Source organism: Seriola dumerili, unplaced genomic scaffold (assembly GCF_002260705.1).
Source record: "Seriola dumerili isolate Sdu_G_001 unplaced genomic scaffold, Sdu_1.0 BDQW01000322.1, whole genome shotgun sequence".
NCBI lineage: Eukaryota > Metazoa > Chordata > Actinopteri > Carangiformes > Carangidae > Seriola > Seriola dumerili.
In genome coordinates, this window is record NW_019174577.1 from 1,921,385 (window position 1) to 1,944,334 (window position 22,950).

The following is a 22,950-nucleotide window of genomic DNA, read 5'->3' on the forward strand; positions in this document are numbered from 1 at the left end:
GTGTACTGGGGGCTAACTAAACTGTGGGAGTCCAACAACTATGAATTATTCAGTCATTTGTGAGCGTGAGTGGAGGAGTATCTGTTTACAGGTAATAGGCGATCGCAGCTGTACTTGATACCACACAAAACCTATGCCTCTTTGTTACCAACAATAGGAAGAGATGGTCTATTGTAAACATTTTATGCAGCAGTCAAAACTCAGTGTGCAGCTTCTTCTTTTTGGTGATCAAAGGATGAAGACTATTTACGAAGTCACTGTAATGTAAACACCGAGACCACGAGACACTTGAGGGCTTCTGTCAAAACTAAAATCATCTTGAATTTGTTGCTTCATTAACTGACAGATAAAACCTAATTTCTTAATCACTACAAATATTCAGTGCCATCTGATTGTACAAAAGCTTGCTAAAGTGCTTTCTCTTGTATCTCTGCAAGTTTTTAAGTTTTTAAAAATAATTTATCAACTTTAATATTTGAATTGCTTCCAGATATGTCTCATTTTAAAGTGTCGCTGTTACCTTAGTGCCAGTGTCTGAGATGTGAAGCTCTAATGTCCACTCTCTGTCCGTGCAGCAGTCAGCGAAGGATATGAACTGCGACCAAACAATGTCTCATCCACTGAGAAAGTGCTCAGTCTGTCTTTACTGAGAGTGTGTTTGATGTCCTGGATCAGCTGCACGTCTCTTCTCTCTCCGTTGATGCTCCCATCAGTCGGTTTGGGTTGGATCTCTCCGTTGTGGGACTCCTCTTGGCTTCCATCTTCAGACTTGGATGTTGTAAAATCAGTTATTTCTGTAACTTCGTGACTTTGTTCTTCTGTTTTTCCCTGCGTTTCCTCTATGTCTTTCAGTCCATCTGGACTCGCTGAATGCTCGCAATGCTCTTCTGTTTTGGATGAAGGTAAGAGACCTTTAATCTCTTCAGTTTCTGTTTGTTTTTCATTCAAGTCTGGACCATTATCCATAGTTCCCTCTCCACTTTGGTTCTCTATGACACTCTCAGGTTTGCCACTGGCAACTGAATGATGAGTACCTGCAATGCTTTCCACTTCAGTTTTGGAAATCTCATTTTGCGTCAGAGTTGGTTCATCTTGAACTTTGTCTTCCTCTAGAGATCCCCTGCTTCCTTTTCTTTGCCCGTTTGTAGACTCTTCTTCATTGTCTTCAGTCTCTGTTTTTGGTATTAACTCCTGCACCTCAGTCTCCTCCTTGTCCTGGAGTGTATGTCTGGCAGGCTCGTTCTCATGACGTTCACCATCTTCAGTTTGTTCGCTCTCGAGTTCTGACTCTACAGCTCCCACTTTGTTTTTTTCCGTTGTCTCATTTCCATCTTTATGCATTTGCTCTTCTTCTTCATTTTCAGACATCTTCACCATCTTAAGTGGACTCTCCGATCTCGGCAGCTCTGTTGATTTTGTGGCTTCTTCACTTGAGATGGACACTTGAGTCTGTGAAGCCTCTTCCTTCAAGTCTTCTAAAGGTTCAACAAATGTCTGGAAAAACTTTGAAGTTTGATGCATGGTCACCCAGTTTGTGACTAGATCCGTGCTGTCCTCTGCTGCAAGGGCCTCTGGAGTTTCTTTACCTGTTGCGACGCCCTCTTCTGCGTTATCAGCCTCATTGTTTTGTGCTTGAGGTTTGAGCAGCACACTCGCTCCTTCCTCCGAGGCCTTGCTCGCCTCCTCTGTATCCTCTGCTCCATTTTCTCCTTCGGCAGCAGAGAGGTTGACGGCGGTGGCGGCGGCAGCATTTTCATCAGAGTGTGGGTGTTTGTCAGACACTGCAGGGGACTCATCTAGTAAGTTTGTACCACCTAAATCTAAAACGATGGGTGTTGAAGATTGTGCCTGTGCGGCAGAAGAAGCAACTATCACCTCATGGACATTATTATCGTTATTTCTGGTTGAGTCTGAATCTCTGTTTTCATTATCCAGGTCAGATTTGTTGCCATTTTCATCTTTAGTTTCCTCACGGTCGTCTCTGTCTTCATTCAGGCCATCTACTGTAGATTGCTCTTTTATCTCTGTCCCAACTGTTTCTTGCTCTGAATCTTTTTGAGCAGATTCATCTTGTTTTTCAACAATTTGATCCCCCTCTGTAGCTTCACTTTCTACCACATCTGTGTCAGGACCCTGATCCACCTTGTCGTCTCCAGACTCCGCAGTTACTTCTTTTACCTCTGCACTTTCATCTTCAGCCGGTTCCTCCTCTGTTTTTCCTTCGTCTTCAACATGCTCTGCTGCTTTCACATCGTTATTGTCCTCAGTTGAAGCCTCTGTCGTATCGTCATGAGTTTTGCTCTCTGCTCTGGTAGAAATCTCCCCATTTTCTGCATCAATTTCTCCATTTTCAATGTCGGTACCTGCTTCCTCAGTTTCTTCCTCAACGTCTTCACACTCCATCACATTGTTTAGCATCTCCTCGTTTGCTTTAGTCTCACCCGCTGCTTCATTGTCGCCAACGACCTCTGACTCAACAGTATTTTCATTAGATGTTTTCACATCATCTGCATTTCTCTCGGGTTCCTCAGTCATCACAGATATTTCCTCTCCGGTCTTACAAATTATGATTTCTTCCTCTTCAGATTCTTTGACATTTTTATTCTTTTCAGATTCACTTTGCGGAGCTTTGTTCTCATTGTCATCTTCCTCTTCATTTTCTGCTTTGTCAACCTTTTCTTCATCGGCATCTGTCTTTGTCTCCTTTATTTCTTCTCCTTCATTAGTTTTATCAGTTATGGCTCCCTTAGCTTCAGATTCTTCCTCGTCATTTTTATTCTCCACACATTCGCTCTCCTCATCTTTTTCTTTCTTTTCTGATTCATCAGCTCTCTCTTCATTTGCAACTTTATCTTGCCCGTCAAGGGTTTTCTCCGCTGGTTCTTCATTTGTCTCTCCTGCAGTGTTTGAGTTAGTTTTAGTATCCTCTACAATGATTTCCTCATTTTCTATCCTTTCTTCTGTCTTACTTTCATCGTTCCCTTCTTCTTCTGTTTTATCATTTTCATCAGTTGTTGTTTCATCTGAGTTTGTTTGCTTTTCTTCCTCCTTACTGTCCTCCTCAATTTTCTCCTTCTCTACCTCATCATCTATTTCCACAGATTTTCCTGTCTGCTCTTCTCCCAACCTTTCTTGTTGACTGCCATCCTTACTTGCCTCTGCTGCTGACACTTCCTCTGCTTCCTCCTCTTTAATATCATCTTTACTGCCCTCATCTTTTGCATTGTCCTCACTTATGTCTGCTGTTTTTTCCACTGTGGTATCTCCGCTCCCCTCCAATGAGCTGCTTGAGTTCTCTGCTGTGACTTCTGTTTCTGATGCTTCAGTTCTGTCCTCGCTGTCTGCCTGCTGCTTCTCCTCTGTGTCGGTTACAGGTGCCTCTTCACAGCTGAGGGCCTCTCGCTCCTCTGAGGGCTCTGCTTTCATCTCCATTGTCTCGCTCGCTGTCATCGCCTCCTCCACTTCTGCATTATCTGACGCTGCTGTCTCATCAGTTGTTTTATTCGGCTCTGATACTGATGATTCATCCTCCTCACTGCTTTTTGCCCCTTGCCCCGTCTCATCGGGCTTCACCTCCTCTACTTCGGCAGTTTTCTCCTCATTTTCCTCATCTTTTTGTGCTGTGTCTGCATCATTGGATTCAGCTGCTGCGTCTTCCTCAGGCTCTGACGTTTTGTTTTCTTCTGTCATGTTCTCTTCAGACACAGGATGTAGATCTGCACCTGTGTCCTCTAACTTCTCCTTTTCTGCTGCTGCTTCCTCTGATGCAGGGTTTTCATCATCTTCATCTATTTTGACCATCTCAGTTTTAGTACTATCACTGTTCTCATGAGGCTGTTTTTCCGTTTCATCCTCCTGTTCTTTTGGCTCAGATGTCTCTTCGAGATCCTGAACCCCTTCAACTGGACCAACACCAGCACTTTCCTCGTGTTTCGTCTCTTCTCTGAGGGTCTGTTGCTGCTCTGTAAATGTCACTGGTTTCTCTGGAGCTACATTTGTACAAAAAACAATTAAGAGCTTTTTGAGGAAAATGTATTTTCTTCAAGAGTTGTCTTGTGTAGTTTGCAAAATCATTTGAATGAAATTGTGAAATCTCCTACCACTGTTGTTCTGTTCATGGCCTTTATCTGTGGCCTCCTCCTCCTCCTCCTCCTCCTCCTCCTCAGTACTGGTGTCGCTCAGTTCGGGCTCAGAGCTGCAGTGGGACTCCTTCAGTATGGCTTCTGCCAGCTTCTCCTGCACAGATTTAGCTTGGGATAGGAAAAAAAGACATGCATGATATGAGTTCACATTTCTGTAGCAACAGGATAACAAATGATGACCAAATGTTAAAATGAATAAGGCAGTGTTTTGTATAATGTCAAAGCAATGAGAGAATTGAGCCAATGAAGAGACATATAGCCATGAACAAAAAAACATGTCTTTAATCTTTTCAGGTGCAAACATAAGGGAGAAAAACAACATGCAAAATGATAATTAAAATTCAAAGAAGGAAAAATAAAACTTTTCAGTAAAAATTCAGTACACAACTTAAACAAAAATGGAAACACAATGCAAATATAAACTCTAGATGATGAAAAAACTAAAAGAAAGTAGGTCACTTAACTTTGGCACTCAAGTGTTTTGTGCAAACTGATCCCATGAGTTTGAATAGAAGTCCACCAAAAATCTCTTTCATTAATGGTACACTTAGAAATATGTGTAAGTTAAATATTTATGGGCAATAAGAAAAGGTAGGAAGCAAGCTGCTTGTATTTGTGTGGGTTGTTTCTAAACATGATTATTCCGTAGCTCTTCACAATTTCATATGTTGAGCTTTTTGAAATGCTGGGATTGTACACTATGCAAATACATGTATTTTTACATCAGTTGCGGCTTCCTCTTTCTATTCTGATTGCAATTTCACCCCCTGAGGGCTTTTCATTTTTTTCTGAGTTATATTTTGAATTGTTTATTTATTTCACAACACTTTTTTTTGAACCCAGAATATATAGTGCAACAGTAAACTGTGTAAAAAAAGAAAACAAGGCTTTTATTGTGAAATACAATCAAAATATAGTTATATGTGAGAATGTCTTATTAATATCCAAACATCTTGAAACTCATTTTGAATGAAATTGATTTTGACTATTAAAAAATGGATCGGACAAAAACACACCACAGACACGTCACAACATCACACAGAAAAAAAAAAATACGACAGACAACTGTAATTTTTCCACTATTAAAATGTAAGAACATCATAATACTACAATTAAAATATCACAAACTAACAATACTGTAGTAGTGTCACAGTAATTATTTAATTGCTGTCAGGGCTGTGTTATTGTGCAAACCTGTCTCGACCTAAGCCCTGGTTGTGATAATAGTGGAAAAATCTCCATTCAAGATGGACCGATCCATTCCTCACTCAGGTGAAAGCTCCACAGCTGTATCTGTTGGTTTATACTCACCCCTCTTCTGTTCCTGTCCCTCCTCCTGTTTGCCCTCATCTACTGTTTTCTCAGCCTCTTTGTCTCCCGCGGTGTCATGACTCTGTTTATTCTCTGACCCTGAGGGGACGCTGGAGTCAGAGATGTCAATCTCCGTGCTGTCCCCTGCACTGTCCTGTAGAGCCGTGTCTTTAGCCGCAGCGGACTCAGCCTCAGTGGCAGCTGCTGCTTCTTCTGGGTTTGGTTCATCTTTTTCTTCTGGTGGAGCAACCGTTTCTTCTTGATCAACCTCTTCAGGTTGCTCTGCTTTCTCATCCTCTCTTGATTCTTTTGTAGCTTCAGCATCACTCGCCTCCCGGTCGCTGCCTGAACAGCTGGAGCCCGACCGGGACTTTATGTCTTCTGTGCAAGAAAGAGAAAGCATTTTAAATTCTTTAACAGAACCATTCTTTAATCATTCTACACACTTCCAATATAAATGAATATGAGTTGTAATTCCTCTCTAACTAGGGAAATAAACTGTTGTAAAGATGGTTTGTTGGTCTACAAAAAATATACAGGAAGTTTTTTATTTTACATTAAGAAATTATATTAACATTTTCAACCTTTTTCCTGGGTTTCAGACTTGATTGGTCAGCAGAAATTAGTGTTTGAATGCCTTCGAGTATATACCAAATAATTCTGTTTTGCTGCATTAAAAGCAGGTTTCAAATAAGTAACACATGCGTGGTGTAATGCCTCCTTAGTCTCAATTATTCTCCTCTCAGGTATTACTTGAAACATGTGTTCTAACAAGTAAGATCACCCACCATCCTTCTCATCGTCTTCAGTCTCAGAGGCATCTCTCTCTTTAACCACCATCTCAGTTTCACTGGTTGGAGATGGGGATTTCTTTTCTTTTGGCTCCCCTGCAGGGCCTTCATCATCTGCTTCAAAGTCTTCTTCATAATCTGAGGGTGAGGACACAGAACATTTATTGAGATACTTTAGATACTTTATTGGTGCAGTCATGTTTTATGTACTCAGAGGTTTCAGTCATTATACCATCTCTGACTTTGTCCTCCTCAGCTGCTCTTTCTTCTTTGACTTGAGTCTCCATGTCCTGTCGCTGACTTCTTTCATAGTCTGAATGGGAGGCAGCATCCTTTCCAGTCCTTTCTGTTTCCATCTCTTGAGCATTCTTTGAGCTGGTTACTGACTCCTCTCTTCCTCCCTCCTCTTTGACTCTCTTTGGTGGAGGTGTGGGCTTTTTGTCCAATCCCATTGCTATGATGCACCTGAAAAATGTTCATAAAGTATTAAAGAGCTCAGTTTTAAAGAATAACTTGTCAGTTTGGGAAAATACACTTATTCGCTGTCTTGCTGAGTCAGGTGACAGGATAGATAACCTCTCTCATATCCATCCATTAAACCTGCAATAACTGATTATTTTGGCAGCAGAAACAAAACTGTCAACACAACACTGACATACAATCATCAAGTTAATGTGGTGAAGTTGTGAGCAAACAGAGACAGAGCAACATCAGTGTTCATTTGGAGCTGTGTTTGTGGCCATCAGATAAATGCAAGTCTGATATTCACTCTCTTTTACCTCAGTTTTGGTCTCCACCAACTAAAGTTGCAGGCCAGAAAACCTAGACAATGAGCTGAAAGGAGCTAAAACTGCTGAGTCTGTTTCATCTACTACAACTGACCCCCTTTTCCATGCAAGTAGTCATTATTTTAATATTGTTAATATTAAATATTAATTATAGCCTCTTGAAGCTGGAGCCAGGAGACACATTCAACGGACAGATAAGAGAGTGGGATCGATCTTCTCATCTAATTCTTGGCAACAAAGATATGTCAAATTAAACTAAAAACACATAAAATTCTTCCTCTTGTACTTTTAGTATCTCAGTTGTTTTATAATAGATTTCTTGTGTTAGAGACACACTTTACAGGGAGACCTTACTTGTAGCAGGGTGAGGCCCCCTCTACACTGGAGAAGCCAAAGTGTCCGTGCCTGCCGCCAAGTCTGGAGCCTTTCCTGTGTTTGAACTCACAGCAGGAGCTCAGCCGCTCCACCTGCAGCCCGTTCAGGAAGAAGGTCAAACTGAAGGGGAAGCCTCTGTGTCGCCTTGAAATGAACTGGAAAGACTCTGAGGGAAAGACCGAGTGTGTAGATGAAAGCAATTTATTTAAATCTGTGAGTTTGCCGTTGCAGAACCCTGTGATGTACCTCTGCATTTCCCTACCTATGGTTTATCTAAATGTGCACACACACTCCTATCTAAGAAACACAATCACAGATGGTGACACACTGACCTCCCTCGCAGAGCTTGCCTTTGTACACACACAGGTTCTCTCCTCCACAGTGCTGCTGAAACACTTTGACCTCGTCCCTCATGTCACTCAGGTCGTGGGAGAGATGAACCGTTTTGCCAAAATACACCATGTTCACACACACTCTGCTCTGGTGCACAGAGCTCCTCAGCATGACGGGGTCCTGGATGGAAAAAAATGCATGTTGGGGTCAATGACTGTGTATCAATTAGTCAATTAGTTTAATTTCCTAATCCCAAATTTGACATGACTGGGTGAAATTTACTGTCTACATTTATAGTGATAAATGTCATGAAAACTATTCTTATAATATATCAATGCATTATATGTTCTTTTTCATGTTGTCTCACTACTGACATTTTGTCCTGATTATTCATAATATGACCAGTTACAATAGAGTAATTGTGTAAATAATTGGCATAGTAAACTTAGGCCAGTACGCGATGCATAATGTTGTTAAACTGATACTTAATATTGATTCATTTAAGTTTATTTGATTTTGTTTATTGTCCAGCTTTGGTGTAACCTCTGGGTTAAATGTGCATATGTAGTGCATTTAATAAGGATCTGTTGCTACAGATGAAGTAATAGAAAATGCTTGAAATCTTCTATGTGGCTCTGTATTTGCGATTTGGCAACACATTTAGACACATACAAAGACATACAACATAATCTCCTCCTACTAGGTGCAAATCAATGCATCTTATGGAAATCTGAATTGTCTTTCCTAATTCATCTAAAGAGGCTGCAGCTTGTTGTGCAAAGTTTTGCTGCCAGGGAAAAAATAAAGAGAGATAAAGACCTCAGTGATGTCAGCTCCACTGGAAGCAGTGGTAGGACGCAGTCTGCGGCCTCTGAGTGTGCTGCTGGGAGTGACCTTTACCCCCCTCTCTTTCCTCTTTGTGGCTGGAGGCACTGGGGTGACAAAATTGTTGATCACCGGGAGGCAGTAGGGCGAGATGCCATGGGAGGCCTCCACTGTGGTCAAACGTCTCCGGGACTCCTTGTCCATCTGAGAGGGAAGTTAATTAAGTCACATTTATGAAAAGCCTTCAGCGTGTGTGTTGCTGTGGCAGCTCAATAATTCAACCCATAATAATTATTATTATTGTTATATTATTATTATTAGAATTACAATAATAATTCAATAATGTCTGTATGTGTGGGCAGTTACTTTTATTGCAGACAAGAGCTTGTTGGAGAGGTATTTGTCCACTGAGAGCTGAAGGGCAGCTACTCAAAACTGTGGATTTGTGATGTAGAAAAATGGAAATATGAACTTTTATGCTTTTAGTATTGAACAAAATAAATTTCAGAGCATGAAGCCATACTGTGCAATACAGAGTACAATACTATCAAGAATTTTTAATTAAGTTTCTACATCTCTAGAAGGTAGGTTCCAAACAATATTACCAAAAGTAGATTTTAAGATTTTAGAAAGAAGAAAGTATTGGTCTCAAAATAGATATGATTTTATCTGAATAGAAAAACATAAAACTGTCCCTCACTCCTTCTATACAAGCAGGTGGGCACATGTATTAATGTCTTATGCGTCACGGTCTCACAGTGCAGTTGAACAGCTGGTCGTTCTCATTGGAGGACTCAAGGTGTCTGTAAGGGGAGCTGCGTCTGAGTGAAGCTGTGGTGCTGTTACTGTGGATCGGCTTCAGACGCACCGGCCTCTGCATCTTCCCTGGAGCCGTGTTGGGTCGAGACGATCCAGGCTACAGCACACACAAAACACATGACACTGTATATGTATCACCATGGAGACCTCTATGTCACCATTTTCCGTGGTATCTTTTGTGGTTCACGGCTGCCTTATGCACGCCCATATATGCATGTTATAATTAATTAATGTTACACTCAGTATGTTGTGGTGTTTAAATTGAATTAATTCTGCTCTGTTTTTTTTTTTCTTACAGTGTTCCAGTTGGGGATCATTAAAGTGTCAACCTACCTTTATTCATAAAGGTAGACTTATTTAATAAATTGATGATAAATGTCATCAATAAATTTGTGCAAAATGCACAGTAAATGCAGTAATCTTCCCAGAAGCGCCCTGACATTTTTCCAAACATATTACTGCTGCTGTATTTTAAACAAGGCTCAACCTGCTGAGGTGAGATGCTTTCAGACTTAAGAAGAGAGAGATTTCACTGGGTAAACACAGAGATCAATGCCAGGATTACTGGCTCTATTTATTCTGGCATCAAGGTCTGTGACTTTTTATGTTTGAAAGATAACCTGAATACAATCCTTCTACTTCACTTAAACACTCTTGTCTGCACACAGAGAAAATGAGCTAATTCCAGAAGAGACAGCTCTTCACTTGTTAAGTGTCTGTGTAAACATGGCAACTGTCAGTGTGCACAGATAATGATTTACATTACAGACAGACATTCATCACCTGAAAGAATGTCTTGGACTGAGACACCACTTGATTGTGACTGAGTTTTTGAGTGATTAAAACAGATCAGAAACAGCTAGTCTGGCTCTGGCCAAAAGAAAGCAGTTCCCCAGCAACTAGCATAAACTCCAGAAAGTCAGTGTCCAGCACATAACCTTTTCTAAAAACTAGAGATTATCATTTTCACTCTTTGGTTTTGGTATTGATTAAATAAAATGTACCATTTTAATTTGTGATGTTTAGAGGTGCTGCTAGGCAGATTTTGTTACCTTTGGACAGAGCCAGGTTAGCTGTTTCACCCTGTTTCCAGTCTCTAGCTAAGATAACTGGCTGCTGCCTATAGTTTCATATTTGCTGTACAGACATGAAAGTGGTATCAATCTACTTATCTGATTCTCACCAAGAAAGTGAATAAGCATATTTCCCAAAATGCTGAACTACTTCTTTAATGAAATGTCAATATTTTAGATACAAACCTAATATCTTGCACATCAGCTGTCAGATATGAACTAAAGTTGGATGGATGACGCATTGTGATATTGTGTTTTTCAGGCAATAAAAACATATTTTACTAATGAGGGCAGTGCAAAATTTAAATGAAACCTCATATTTTTATCCTGTAAGACACAGGTCTGATTGACCTATCCATCTCACACTGATTGGCCTAAAAAAGGCTCCTTAACTAAAGGTCAAAATTTTTAACTCAGCCATAATATCTCTCTGTTTAATTGTGTTGTAACATTTAAAAACATTACTCTTGTTTGTATAATGGAGACACTGTGATTAAAGGTCAAATTTCAAGGAAGCAAGGAATCTGGACGGAACTTCAGTCTGTTGTTTGTAGTTCTGATTGGTCAACCGTATGCCTGCATCATTCAAAGGTGCCGATTTATTAAATGCAATATTACAACAATGCGGAGGTGGAGGACTGGAGTCACATAACTTGACTCAAGTCAGACTTGATAAAAGACTTAACTTTGACTTGGTACTCGCGACTTGAGACTGGGCTTAGACTTGAGACAGGTGACTAGAACCCTAAATATTTGCATTTTTCCATATATTTGCATTTTGTTTTCGAAACATGATTGGGTGATTTCTAGTATGATACCTGCAAACCAGCACCATGGGGTCCAAAGTCCAAAAATGCTTAAATTTGGATTGCAGGAGGAACATAGCACAATGCAAGTCCCATATGGAGATGTACTGTAATAGTAATAACCAGAATGGCACACAGTGGAGCTCATACCTCCCATTTCCCATCCTCCCACCAACTTTGGGGTAAATCAGTTCAGTACTTTTTGATGGTGAAAGGTGATGGCTAAGAATTGAGAGTTGCATGTGACTTGCACATGTGTGAGTTACTCCCACCTCTGCAACAATGTCCACTCAATCTACTGGTGCACCAAGGCAGACGTTCAACTCACAGACTCAGAGGATTCAGAGTGCTCCCCCTCTGGCCCAGAGTGCTGTTTTCGGATGCCCCTTGCACCCGTGGGTGGGCGTGGAGACAAGATGCGGATGATGTCTTCTTCATATCTTTTAGAGCGCTCCACCTACCAAACAAGACCATCTATTATTATTACACTGTATGTGGCTATATGTGAAAACATTTGTTCCAGATTAAGATATATTTCTTCAAAATGATTCATGTCACTAACATGTATAATTTCACTTTAAAGAATACATGACTCAGATTGGACCCTCTGTATCCATAGAAACACTGAAGATGCCTTTTTTAATAGATCAACATTGCAAATGAACTCTTTCTAACACATGCTGACCAGTGTTTTGTGTCATATCATTTAAGAGTCATTAGTTTATAAAATAGGGCAGTGAAGCAGTGTTTAAATGTAAATGATGTACCTTGATCTTATGCACTCTTTCCCTCCTTGCAAACTCCTCCAGTTTCTTTTTGATCTCTATTTGATGGAGACGCTGCATGGGAGGGGCACAGAACAAATTAGCATCCTACATTATTCGAGGAGAAGCAAAGATTGGATGATAGTGCTTTTTTTCCACTGTTTTTGTTTCTGGTACACTTTGTTCACCCCACCTCCATCTCCAGCACCTTGTGGAAAATGGCCTGGGCCAAGCATTCACGAACATGTCTCTGGTGGGCTCTCTGGATCAGCTTGTGTCTGTACTCTTTGTCTGGAACAATACGCCCACTCCTGGTGATCTAATAACAACAACAACAGTCTCAGCAGTGTTCAATCAATGAGTTTTTAAGGACTGATAACAATGGTTTCAAACTGAGGTCACCAACAGCTGATACTTTGTGCAGCACTGAAATACAATGCTAGATAAATTAAACTTCCTTGCAGGTTTTATGCAAGTTTCATATTAGTGATGGCCACAGTGTAATAGCCAATATTCAATAAAGATCATTACTAGACTGCAATGTCAATGATCAAATTTCCCTCACTATGAGGGATTACAGGCTGTAAAAATTATTGATGCAAATGGTGAAAGTTTGACAAAAACTGAGCTGAGCTGATAGTATTTTTCTGTTTTTTTTTCTTTCCAGTGTTTGTTCCCTTAACAATGTTCTGAACATCTTGTACGTTAATGTCGGTATTCATACAGTGTTTTGGCAATATTGTATCTGTATATGGTCGTTCCATGAAGGCCCATTTGTAGGACAGACCACATTTGGAGCCAGTTTTCACTATGTCATCATCATCATCATCATATCACCATTGTGTTGACATACCAGTCCTGCTCTCTGCAAGTGTCTTCTGATCCGAGTGTTGCTGAAGTATCCAGTGAGATGTCTGTCTGTCAGACTGTTGTAAGCTGAGATAAGTCTGCAGAAACATGACCGATAAAAACACAGATGCTCTAAATTAATCAAACAAATTTCATCAAGATCTCACTTCATGAGGGGCATCCAGACTTTAAACTTTGTCCTCCGCAAGAGAAGAGCTACTGATTACATCGCACAGAAAACCAGAATCTTAATCAAATGGTTTAGTGGGGGAACAACACCATGTTTGTTTATTGGCAGTCGTTTCTTGTCCTCATTAAGTAGAGATCAGCTTCAGCCCAGCTAGTCTGAAAGCAGTTTTTTTTTTCCTACACAGATTTTATTTCCTCCAGCATTTGTACACAAGACAACAGGATCTTACAACTATAGGGTCTGTTACCGGTGTCTGATTACACACAGGAATTAGAGAGGATGGCACACTTAACCCTGTCTGCCTCCTCTTTGTGTACCTTGATAATTTGTCTCTGGAGCTTCTTAGCTTTGGCTACAGATTTCTCTCAGGACCAAGAGTATGGTGGTTAAACTATTAGTTATCACTTTATACATAACTTTCTCTGACCCAGTCAAACTTTCAGGAAGCACAGAAATATATTGTGATAATGCGTCAAAGCAGTAAAGACAAAAAGACTGAGAACTACCCTTGTTTCTGCTTCTTCTTCTTGTTTTATCACATCTTGTTTAGTGTCATCAGTTAAGCCCTTTCTTCTCTAAAACTGCTGTATGTGAAGTTTTAAATTAGTTTTTAGTACAATAGCTTAATTGTGATATTGGCATATGTTTGGAGTTAAAAGTTAAAATTAGTTCATTATGCCTCTGTAGTGACTACAATTCATTATTTTTAATCAATGAATTAATTCCAGGGTTTCTAACTCATTAAAAACTGTTACACCTGGATAAAATAAAGGTCTAACTTGGAGGTCATCAAAAATAAATAAATAAAATAAATATGAATAAAAATAAATCAAATAAGCATACAGGCTTTAACAGTGAAGTAGCATCAAATGGAAATACTTAAGTAAACCCAGTAAATTAAATTTGCATTGTGGTTTTGACATTTTTACATAAGTAAACATCTCTATACCAATAGTTTCTGTCCTAGTTTCTGCTGTTTCTTCTTTTCTTTTCATGTCGTGTTTAGAGTCATTTGTTGTTTGCAGTGAAGCACATTAGTACAGTAGCCTGAAAGTAGCACTGGTTTAGCGTTAGAGTGAACTACTTGAGTTAGTTATGCCTCAGTGGTGATTGTTACTAGACACTGTACCATACTAGAAAATGGTAGTGTCACTTATGATGACTGTGAAGTACTTGTATGTATTTTCTTGTGGACCTATTGGTTGACTAGCTTAACAGTAGCATTAGCATAGCTTTAGAGTCAATTAAAAGTAGTCAATTATGCCTCTGCAAACTGACATCTTCTAATACAGTTTAATTAAAACCCTGCATCCACCTCCACTCTTGCACAGAAAAAATTAAACTGCACTTACCCTAGATTGAGGTGACTCATGATTTCCAGTTCGCACTCTCTTTTAAATCCCCTCCCTCCCCCCAAAAAAATCTTTTAAGAAACAAGTGGCTGTGGACCTTGCTCGGTCTGCGCTGCAGGGAAGATGTCTAGGCCGGTGTGAAGTCAAATGAACCCGAGGAAGAGTTGTGAAGTGTAGCAGGACATTTTAAGCTGAGCCGGACTGAGGCTGCACCTCTCCCGCAGCGGAACTGATGACACTCGCCGGTTGCCATGGGAGATCACGTGACGATGCTGCCAATGAGACTGGTTTCCACTTACAGAGACACTTTCAGTCCCACTGAGACAGCACACCCAAAACCAGGGACAACACACAACAAACAACCACACCACACACACACCGACACCCACACACACACACACACACACACACACACACACACACACACACACACACACACACACACACACTCACACAGTTTGTTTTTAGACACACATTATTCATTACAGCTATTGATTTCAGAGCATACAACTATCTGCTGGTGTTTAAACCTATAGTCAGCTTTACAAGTACCTCAAATGCACTTAAGAACAGTACTAGGGCAAATATACTTAGTTAACTTTAATTTAAGTTTTCATTAATCCTCACAGTTTACAGGTTAGTGGGGGAAAAATGCAGTAAAAAGTTTAAAGATCCCCTGAACATATGCTTAATACTCTGAAATAATAATCTGCGAATCTGTGTCAAACACAAAAATTAAATTTTTTTGAAGTTACATCCACCTCTTCTTTCCACTTTTCCCCTTCAGCAGATAAATGTTGAAACAGCTGTACAGCTGTCTAGTATCAAACTCTGCACACACATCATCCTGCACAGTGATGCTCAACAACAAGCAAAACACATGAAGGCGGACTTAATGTTATCCCCATAATCACAGAGTGAACAACTGGTAAAATTGGTCAAATTAAAGCTGGCAGAATAGTGACTACTATAATATCCCTGGAGATCTTCACAGTACTGCTGACTAATGAATCGCTAATGTGTGTGTGAGTGTGCACTTAACTGTGTAGGAGTAATCATAGAGATGTTGGTGCTGTCACCATGTGGTATCCATCAAGATAAATATAAAACTGTCATTAAAACTTGTAAGGTCTTAAAACAACTCAACTGCTAAAAAAAAATTCAGATTCTCCAAACTTTTCCATGCTCTATACATTATTAATATTACCATAACTGGCTACAAGGCTATAAAATCAGATCAAATCACTGTTCTCACCACTGATTTCAAAGATGATAAATATATGAGCCATAGTTCGCCAAGCACAATCAGGGCATCACTGAGTCCTTGGCAAAACCCTCAGTTTTCACATAAGAAAATACATGAACAGTTGGACAGGATGAATTTAGACTGCAGGTCCTCTGTGGCCCTCTTGTGGAAATGTAAAAAATAGTTTTTACCCGCAGACCATAATTGTTCACATTTTCTATTATGGACAATACACAAGCCTCCTAAAACTAACTGGGGCCATATTAACTCCATACAATGATTATATTCTATATTTAGGCTACATATATGTGTAGGGGCACTGTACGCTGCTGTCTCATATCTTCCAGTGCCTCATTGCTTTGACATTGTGTTGAAGTACCAAACAATGTGTCAGCCTTTGAATTTTAATTCACAACCCTGGCTCATTTTCATAACCACTTTAGGTGTTTTGCCCGTACCAGTATTGACCAGTAAGGGGAGCCATGTTTCTGTCTGAAGGTGTGTTGAGGCTTCAGAGTCTTTGACTGATAAAAACATGAAGAGAAGATTTTCTTCTGTGCTTCATTGTAATCCAACAGAAAATACAGTCATGCAAGTGGGGAATTTCAGATCATTTTCAAATGTTACATAACACACATATATATATATATATATATATATATATATATGGTCAGGGTTATGGCTTGGCAGACCGTTGCAGTAATCTCTTTCTTTAGAAACTTGAGCCTGATGCTGGACAAAGGAGGCTGAACCCAGGGTCTTTATTCAATGTATAATTTTGACCTCAAATTTAGTGCTTTCCCACAAATTCTCAAAAAAGTAGATCCCATTAGCACAATTAAATAATATCACCTACATTTTAAATAATATCACCTACATTTACTTTTTCTTGTTCACAAATGCAAAGACCCTTTAGCCCATTTCTTGTGAAGTAAAATTAAAATAAACCAGAAGTTTATAGCATGCAATCTCAATGTTGCTGAATGGCGCTGAATGCCTACTCTAAGTGAATGCTCACTGGTGTGCAGTGCATTCAGAAAGTATTCAGACCCCTTCAATTTCTTCACATTTTGTTTTTTAAATAAAAAAATGAAAAGAAATACTTTTTTCCATCACTACCCCATAATAATCCCCTACACTCCTACACTAAGGAAAAACTTAAATATCACTATGACATTATTCAGACAGTTTGCTTGTTTCCACACCTTTACCTTGAGTCCACCTGCATTAAATTCAGCTGATTGTACATGATTTGAAGATGTACACACATGTCACACACCTATATAAAGTCTCACAGCTGACAATGCAAATCAGAGCAAAAACCAAAACCAAGCCACGAGGAGGGAGGAACGGCCTGCAGAGCTCAGACACAGGACTGTGTCGAGGCTCAGATCTGAGGAAGGCAACAAAATAAAATTTCTGCTGCTCCCAAGAGCACAGTGGCCTCCATGATTCTTAAATGGAAGAAGTTTGAAAGAACCAGGGTTCATCCTACATCTGACTGCATCGCCAAACGAAGTGATCAGGGGAGAAAGGCCTTGGTAAGAGAAGTGACCAAGAACCTGAAGGTCTCACTCTGGCTGAGATCCAGAGATCCTGAGGAGAAACTTCCAAAAGGACAACCAGTTCTAAGCGTCATGTCTGATTTCCTTCAAACATTAATTCAGGGTAAATGTAGGAAATGAGCCTTTATAGAGTCATGACAATTAGCATCTGCAAACATCCTCTGATATACTAAAAACATATTTCTGTCAGTGAAGATTTAGAAAAAAGGAACAGAATTAGATACAGTTCACTCTGAACTCTGTGTGTCAACTTGAAGTGACACACAGAGTGCATAAACAGCCGATACATCCAGAGTCTCATGCATTTTTGTCGAACTTGGCAATCAACACTGATTTCAACTGTGAATTGTTATTGAGTTAACAACACGTAAAGCAACACAGCAATGCTTCAAGGTAATAAGCAGCTTCTCAAACCATTTTTTATTGTGCCAATTTGAAAATATAAACAAATATAAAAATACATGTACATAAAAATATAAAGTAAGAGGGCTTAATTCATTCTATGATAATTAAAATGAATTTCTTATTTCTACCCAGTTTCTTTGTTCTCTTTTGGCTTTGCATGGTGGAGTCACCCAGGTCGAAGGTGTCTAATCTGTGTGCTTGTTGCACATTTATGCCCAGCAGCGTCTCTGCACTGCGCTCCTTTCCTCCTGCTTCACACCAGGACGCCAACACACGCCTGTGGATGTCTGTGGCAACAAGGCTGCACAACCCAGACGAAAAGAAAGGAAGACAGTGGGATGGGAATGTAGAGGAGGGATGATAAGAAAGAGGAAAAGTAGAGATGAAAAAACAATAGCTAGGGTATGTGAACACAGGAGTGTGTGTGTGTGCTAGAAATTTCTTATTTGAATCAATGTCCATGTGTCGATTTGTGTATTCATGCTAAGAAACTTGGAAAGCACTGTTCAGATGTTTATTTACAAAGTTAGCCTTGTTGGACACGAGCTAAATAACTGTCAGAGTCAGTATTATTATTATTATTATTCTCATGAAGTAGGTAAAGTACAAAACGCACAGAATAAGAATTTATTGAAGATTCCTGATCCTGATAGAAAATACAAAAATATCCAGAAGTCAACAAAACAAAGAAATATCCATACTACCACTCCTGCCACTCTTATAAGTGAAATAAATATTAATGAAAAACAGAGGGGTAACAGCAGGTTGATGCTGGGATTGGATGAGAAGACAATAATGATAATGATTAACGATAGATACAATTTTCCTCAATAGAAATATGACAAAGGGGCAATTAATATTTGATATAATGAATTCCTATGCTTGGAGTCACTGCATGAATTGAGGTAACCATTGCTCATCTTAGATTTGATCATTGTAATTGTGTTGAATGTTCTCCTTCAGATTTGTGAAATGTTCTGCTGTTTGTGTTTGTCATAGTCTGAAAGATTAGTTTAAAACCACAATTTACCATGTGGTCTCTTCAACTTTGACTCAGGAGCAAAATCAGCCTTTAAACTTGAAAGAAATTATGATATTGACATCTTGATTATTATCCATATCGACTGATGTGAACGATTTTATATCGTGATAGCATTTTTGGCCACCCTGCCCCGCACTAAGTTGATGCTGCTAATTATTCAAGTTTTTTTCAATAAGTTCTCAAGCTCTTGTTAAATGTCTGGCGACATTTTTTAAATCCTAAATAAAATCATGTTCTTAGGCCATCTAATTAAAGTGGAGACTGAAGATGAAATATTTATTGATTATCTATTGATTTAATTGATAAACAAGTCTGCTTTAGAGCATGCATTGCAGAGCTTCATTAATAACCTTTACATACATGTGCTCTGCAGCAGGACTCTGTCACATTAAAAAGTGGACATGAACTAAGATGAACACCCAGGTGGACGAAACAGACTGAGATGGTGGAATTGAGATGGATATACCTTTAATGCTCACAATAAACGCAGTAATCAAGGCAGACATTTCACCAGCACTAAATGCATAATACACAACGTAAGTCTTAAAATAACAATTAGCGTAGAAATAGAAGAGGGGTGATTATAAATTCCATTCAGGAACGGGTCTTGGCTGTAAGCTGGGAGGTGGCAGGGAGATCTCGGGGAGTCATGCGGCTCGGAGATGGGGGGGGCAGCAGTTTTTGCAATCAGCGTTAAATAGAGCAGTTTTGTGCCTGTGTGATTGTCAAGTGGGCCATTACTGGTTGATAAGAGCACTTTTTCCTTATGTCGCTCTGATTGGGCTGAACATGCTGCTCCCTTTCGCATGCTGTCCCAATGCAATCAGGCCCCTCTTTCACCACACTGCCATTTTCAGTGCTGTGATTTCCACCCAATCCCCCATCGGCCCCCAGCCAACGCAACCCTCCCTCCCCCTTCCCCCACTGTCCCTCCTCTAGCAACCCACCTCCCCCTTCAGATTCAATGAGTACCAATTTATAGCAAGGAGAAAAGGTCATGCCAAACTCGTTGTGTCAATTGTAAACCACCCCAATTCGGACTGATTTCAATGAAATAAATGAGCAGTTGCAGCCTCAAAGAAAGCAAAGGTCAGTGTGGAAGTAGCAAATTAGGAGATTTTTTTCTGAGGCTCACAGGGGCCAACGGCTCATCACTTCTCTTGGTAAAAGTCTTCCACATTCCTTGTTCTCACTGTATTTGGTTATCCTGCGTATTTTCTTAAAGAAACTTTCCCAGAGTAAAACAGTTTGCATGTAAAAATATGCTAGATGTTACCAATTTTGTATCATTTAAGGATGAAAAATTCCTCAAGGAATATTTTGATTACAGTCAAAGAACCAAGAGTTTCAATATTTTCAGTGTTCCTTCTTACATGATTTGTTTGGATATGGCATTATGTCTTTTTGAATCTTTATGGTTTAGTGAGGATGATTCTGTTTCCTTTAAATACATCTTTTCTTTTTTTCTTTCCTTCTGACCTTTTTAAAAACCTAAAATGCAGAGGGATGTTTTGATGTGGTAACTCTTCCCTTTGCCACAAATTTGGAATTACACATTTGATGAAAGTGACAAAATACAGAAATGACCGCATTATGCCAATTAAGGAAAAATTACATGGTTTATATTTTATATGGGCAACGTGTAACCCAGTATATATGCCATTTGTTTGCAAAAAAGTCTTTCCCAGACAAAATGCACAGTTTCTTATCCTACGAACTCATGTTTGGGTTCAATTAAAGTTAGAGAGGTCAAACTCCCTGACCAGTTCAAAATCATGTTTACAAGCAATTTATCAGAAAATCATCAAGTATCAAGCTGATAAAACAATGTTAAGTATGTTTTTTTGAGCTGTATACAGGATACAGTGTTGAGAGCAATGATATACAAATTGCAGTTATTATTTCTTTATTATTATTATATTCAGTCAGATATATTTGGCTTTCTTAGTGAATAAAAGGTGTGTTTAAATTCTAATATTGGGGAAAATGCTAATAGATTACACTCTGCACCACAGCTGCCTAATACACAGCCAGATATAAAGCAGAAGAGCAGTAGAACACGTTTTGTAAGTATGTTGAAGGATGAGACATTGTTTGTGTCTGGTCCACATCACCAGAAAAACATTTATGAAGTCAGCCGTGCAGTGCTGAAACTGAAAACATGCAACTGTTACAAACTCAGATTTACATCTTTCCCAGCGTCTGTGCTCATATCAGAGATTCCATATGGTGCGTTGGAGCGTTGGAAGACTTCCACGTCTGGGAAATAATTTGTCTTTTCATGATAAAACTCTTAATAAGTTCTGCTTATTATTTTGGACTATTGTTTGTTTTGGTACACTCTACAGAGAATCAGTCTTTCTGGGCTCACAGCTCTCCTGTCACCTTTGACCTTTCCCATATGAACTCATCACTGAGAGCAAAATAAAGTGGCTTTCCCTGGACTTTTTCTTACTTTGAAGTGTTACAGTGACTCACAGCCACACAGAATTACATGTTGCTTGAGTGAAACGTCTCCACTGCAGTATGCAATGTTTGAGACGTGTTATCTGATAAAGAACATTCATCTCCACCAGGCGGAACAGGACACATCTCGATGGAGGCACGCTAACTCCTTTATCCCCTCTGTGATGGTGCGATACGGACGCAGACTCATGCCGGTACAGGTCGGACTGTTATCCCATCAGAACAGTCGAGGACAGAAAATAGCCTTTTTTCTGTGATGTGAGTGTGTGTGTGTGTGTGTGGCAGTTTGGGTGGAAGGGTATGTGTGGGGGTGATGATGGGTGGGATTGCGTGAGCGTCTGGGTTGAGTGAGTGAAAAAAAGATAAAGAAAAGAGAGAGAAAGCAACTGTGTGTTTTCTTTCAGCTAACCAAAGCAGGTTGTTTATGAGACTCCTTGCATCTTGTCCCTGCGATCCTTTCAAAGTATCTGAATTAGCTCTTAAAAGAGCATATAGAGTCCCCTGCCTGTCACTGCTTGGATGCAGATTGGAAGTTGATATAATTTGCATACAACAATCAGACGGGCTGCCTTATTTTCTATATTGAGCAACACAGTGTGCAGCAGCTGAAGACGCAAAAACACTCAGATGGAAGAAGTAAATTTACTCAAGGCTCTATTTATGTAGAATTTTTGAAACACTACACCCGAGTATTCCCAGTTTATGCCGCTTCACCATTCAACTCCACTATGTTTCAAAAGGGAAATAATGCCCTTTCAACTCAGGTACATTCATTTGTAAGATGTAGCAGCTACAGGTCTAACAGAGTGAGAAATCATATTCATGTCATCTGATGAGTCAGCTGATGATTAGTGTTCGATGATGGTGATCTTGGATGACTGGATGGGATTATAACAGCTGAGTGTACTCCAGTTTTTATGTTACAGCTTGCTCTGATGTACATTGTTTTCTATAAGCTTATATTGGATATTGTTGAATTTATTTTACAAATAAATGTAATATGTTTTATGTAATTGATCATGTTTTATGTTCAGGTCTATGTGGGTACTGTGTTTTACTTGGCTGTGAGACGATAAAGTTAAAGTTGGAAGTTGAAATATAGTTACTCTGCCTAATTTACATTCAAAGCATATTATCAGTTTATAAAACTTGCTTTATCATAGATTAAATTAATGAGCAACATGTAAATCAGTTAGAATTATACCACATTAAAATGTTGCTTGCATGTTCAATCATGCATTAGTGCTAATACATAAATATGATATACTGTTATAATAATAATAATACATAATATAACACTGTGAAAAAGCATTCTGTATGAGTGCCGTTACTTTTGAGACTGCTGACATATATCTTGCTCACAGTGATAGTTTTTATAAGTATTTTCATGTGGCAATATTTCTACTTTTACTTAAGTAAATTATCTGAGTACTTCTTCCATCATTGAGACGAGAGGTGTCCTGCAAGTGCAGATTTGTAGTGTCTTCACTGTGTGTGTGCATAGAATTACACTATCTCTAGTGTTCCTGTTATTCTGACTAGTAACAGAAAACTTTACCGCATATCAGTTTTACTGATAGAAAAGGAGATATAAGCTTCTAATTAAGGTCACAATGTGTAAAGAAGTTATTATTATTAATTATTACAGCCTCATGAAGGTAGGATTCATTTGCAGGACTGATGTATTACACTGCAGTAGTTTTAACCATGTGTACCCAATAAACTGGCCACTGGGTATATATACAGTATTTATACACATGATAAACCAACTGTAAATGAATACTAGCCATATGAGGATTCAAACAAGG

General features: G+C 39.3%; 2 protein-coding genes across 2 annotated transcripts in view; both read right to left on the bottom strand.

Annotated features, from left to right (window-relative positions):
• Positions 1–549: 549 nt before the first annotated feature.
• erich3 (glutamate rich 3) lies at positions 550–14,507 on the bottom strand. The gene is made up of 15 exons (XM_022759440.1): positions 14,419–14,507; positions 12,881–12,974; positions 12,221–12,346; positions 12,031–12,102; positions 11,592–11,720; positions 9,323–9,481; positions 8,560–8,769; positions 7,740–7,920; positions 7,387–7,573; positions 6,477–6,709; positions 6,242–6,382; positions 5,411–5,834; positions 4,067–4,294; positions 3,054–3,943; positions 550–2,897 (listed from the first exon to the last, which is right to left on the bottom strand). The coding sequence occupies exons 1-15, from the start codon at positions 14,436–14,438 to the stop codon at positions 550–552; spliced, it is 5,442 nt and encodes a 1,813-aa protein (XP_022615161.1). The 5' UTR covers positions 14,439–14,507.
• A 3,342-nt stretch (positions 14,508–17,849) lies between these two features.
• Positions 17,850–22,950, bottom strand: part of LOC111232153 (choline transporter-like protein 5-B) — a 48,897-nt gene continuing 43,796 nt past the window's right edge. Inside the window, exon 24 of the mRNA XM_022759533.1 lies at positions 17,850–17,935. The gene's annotated coding sequence lies outside the window, so the exon portion shown is untranslated. The remainder of the gene's footprint in view (positions 17,936–22,950) is intronic.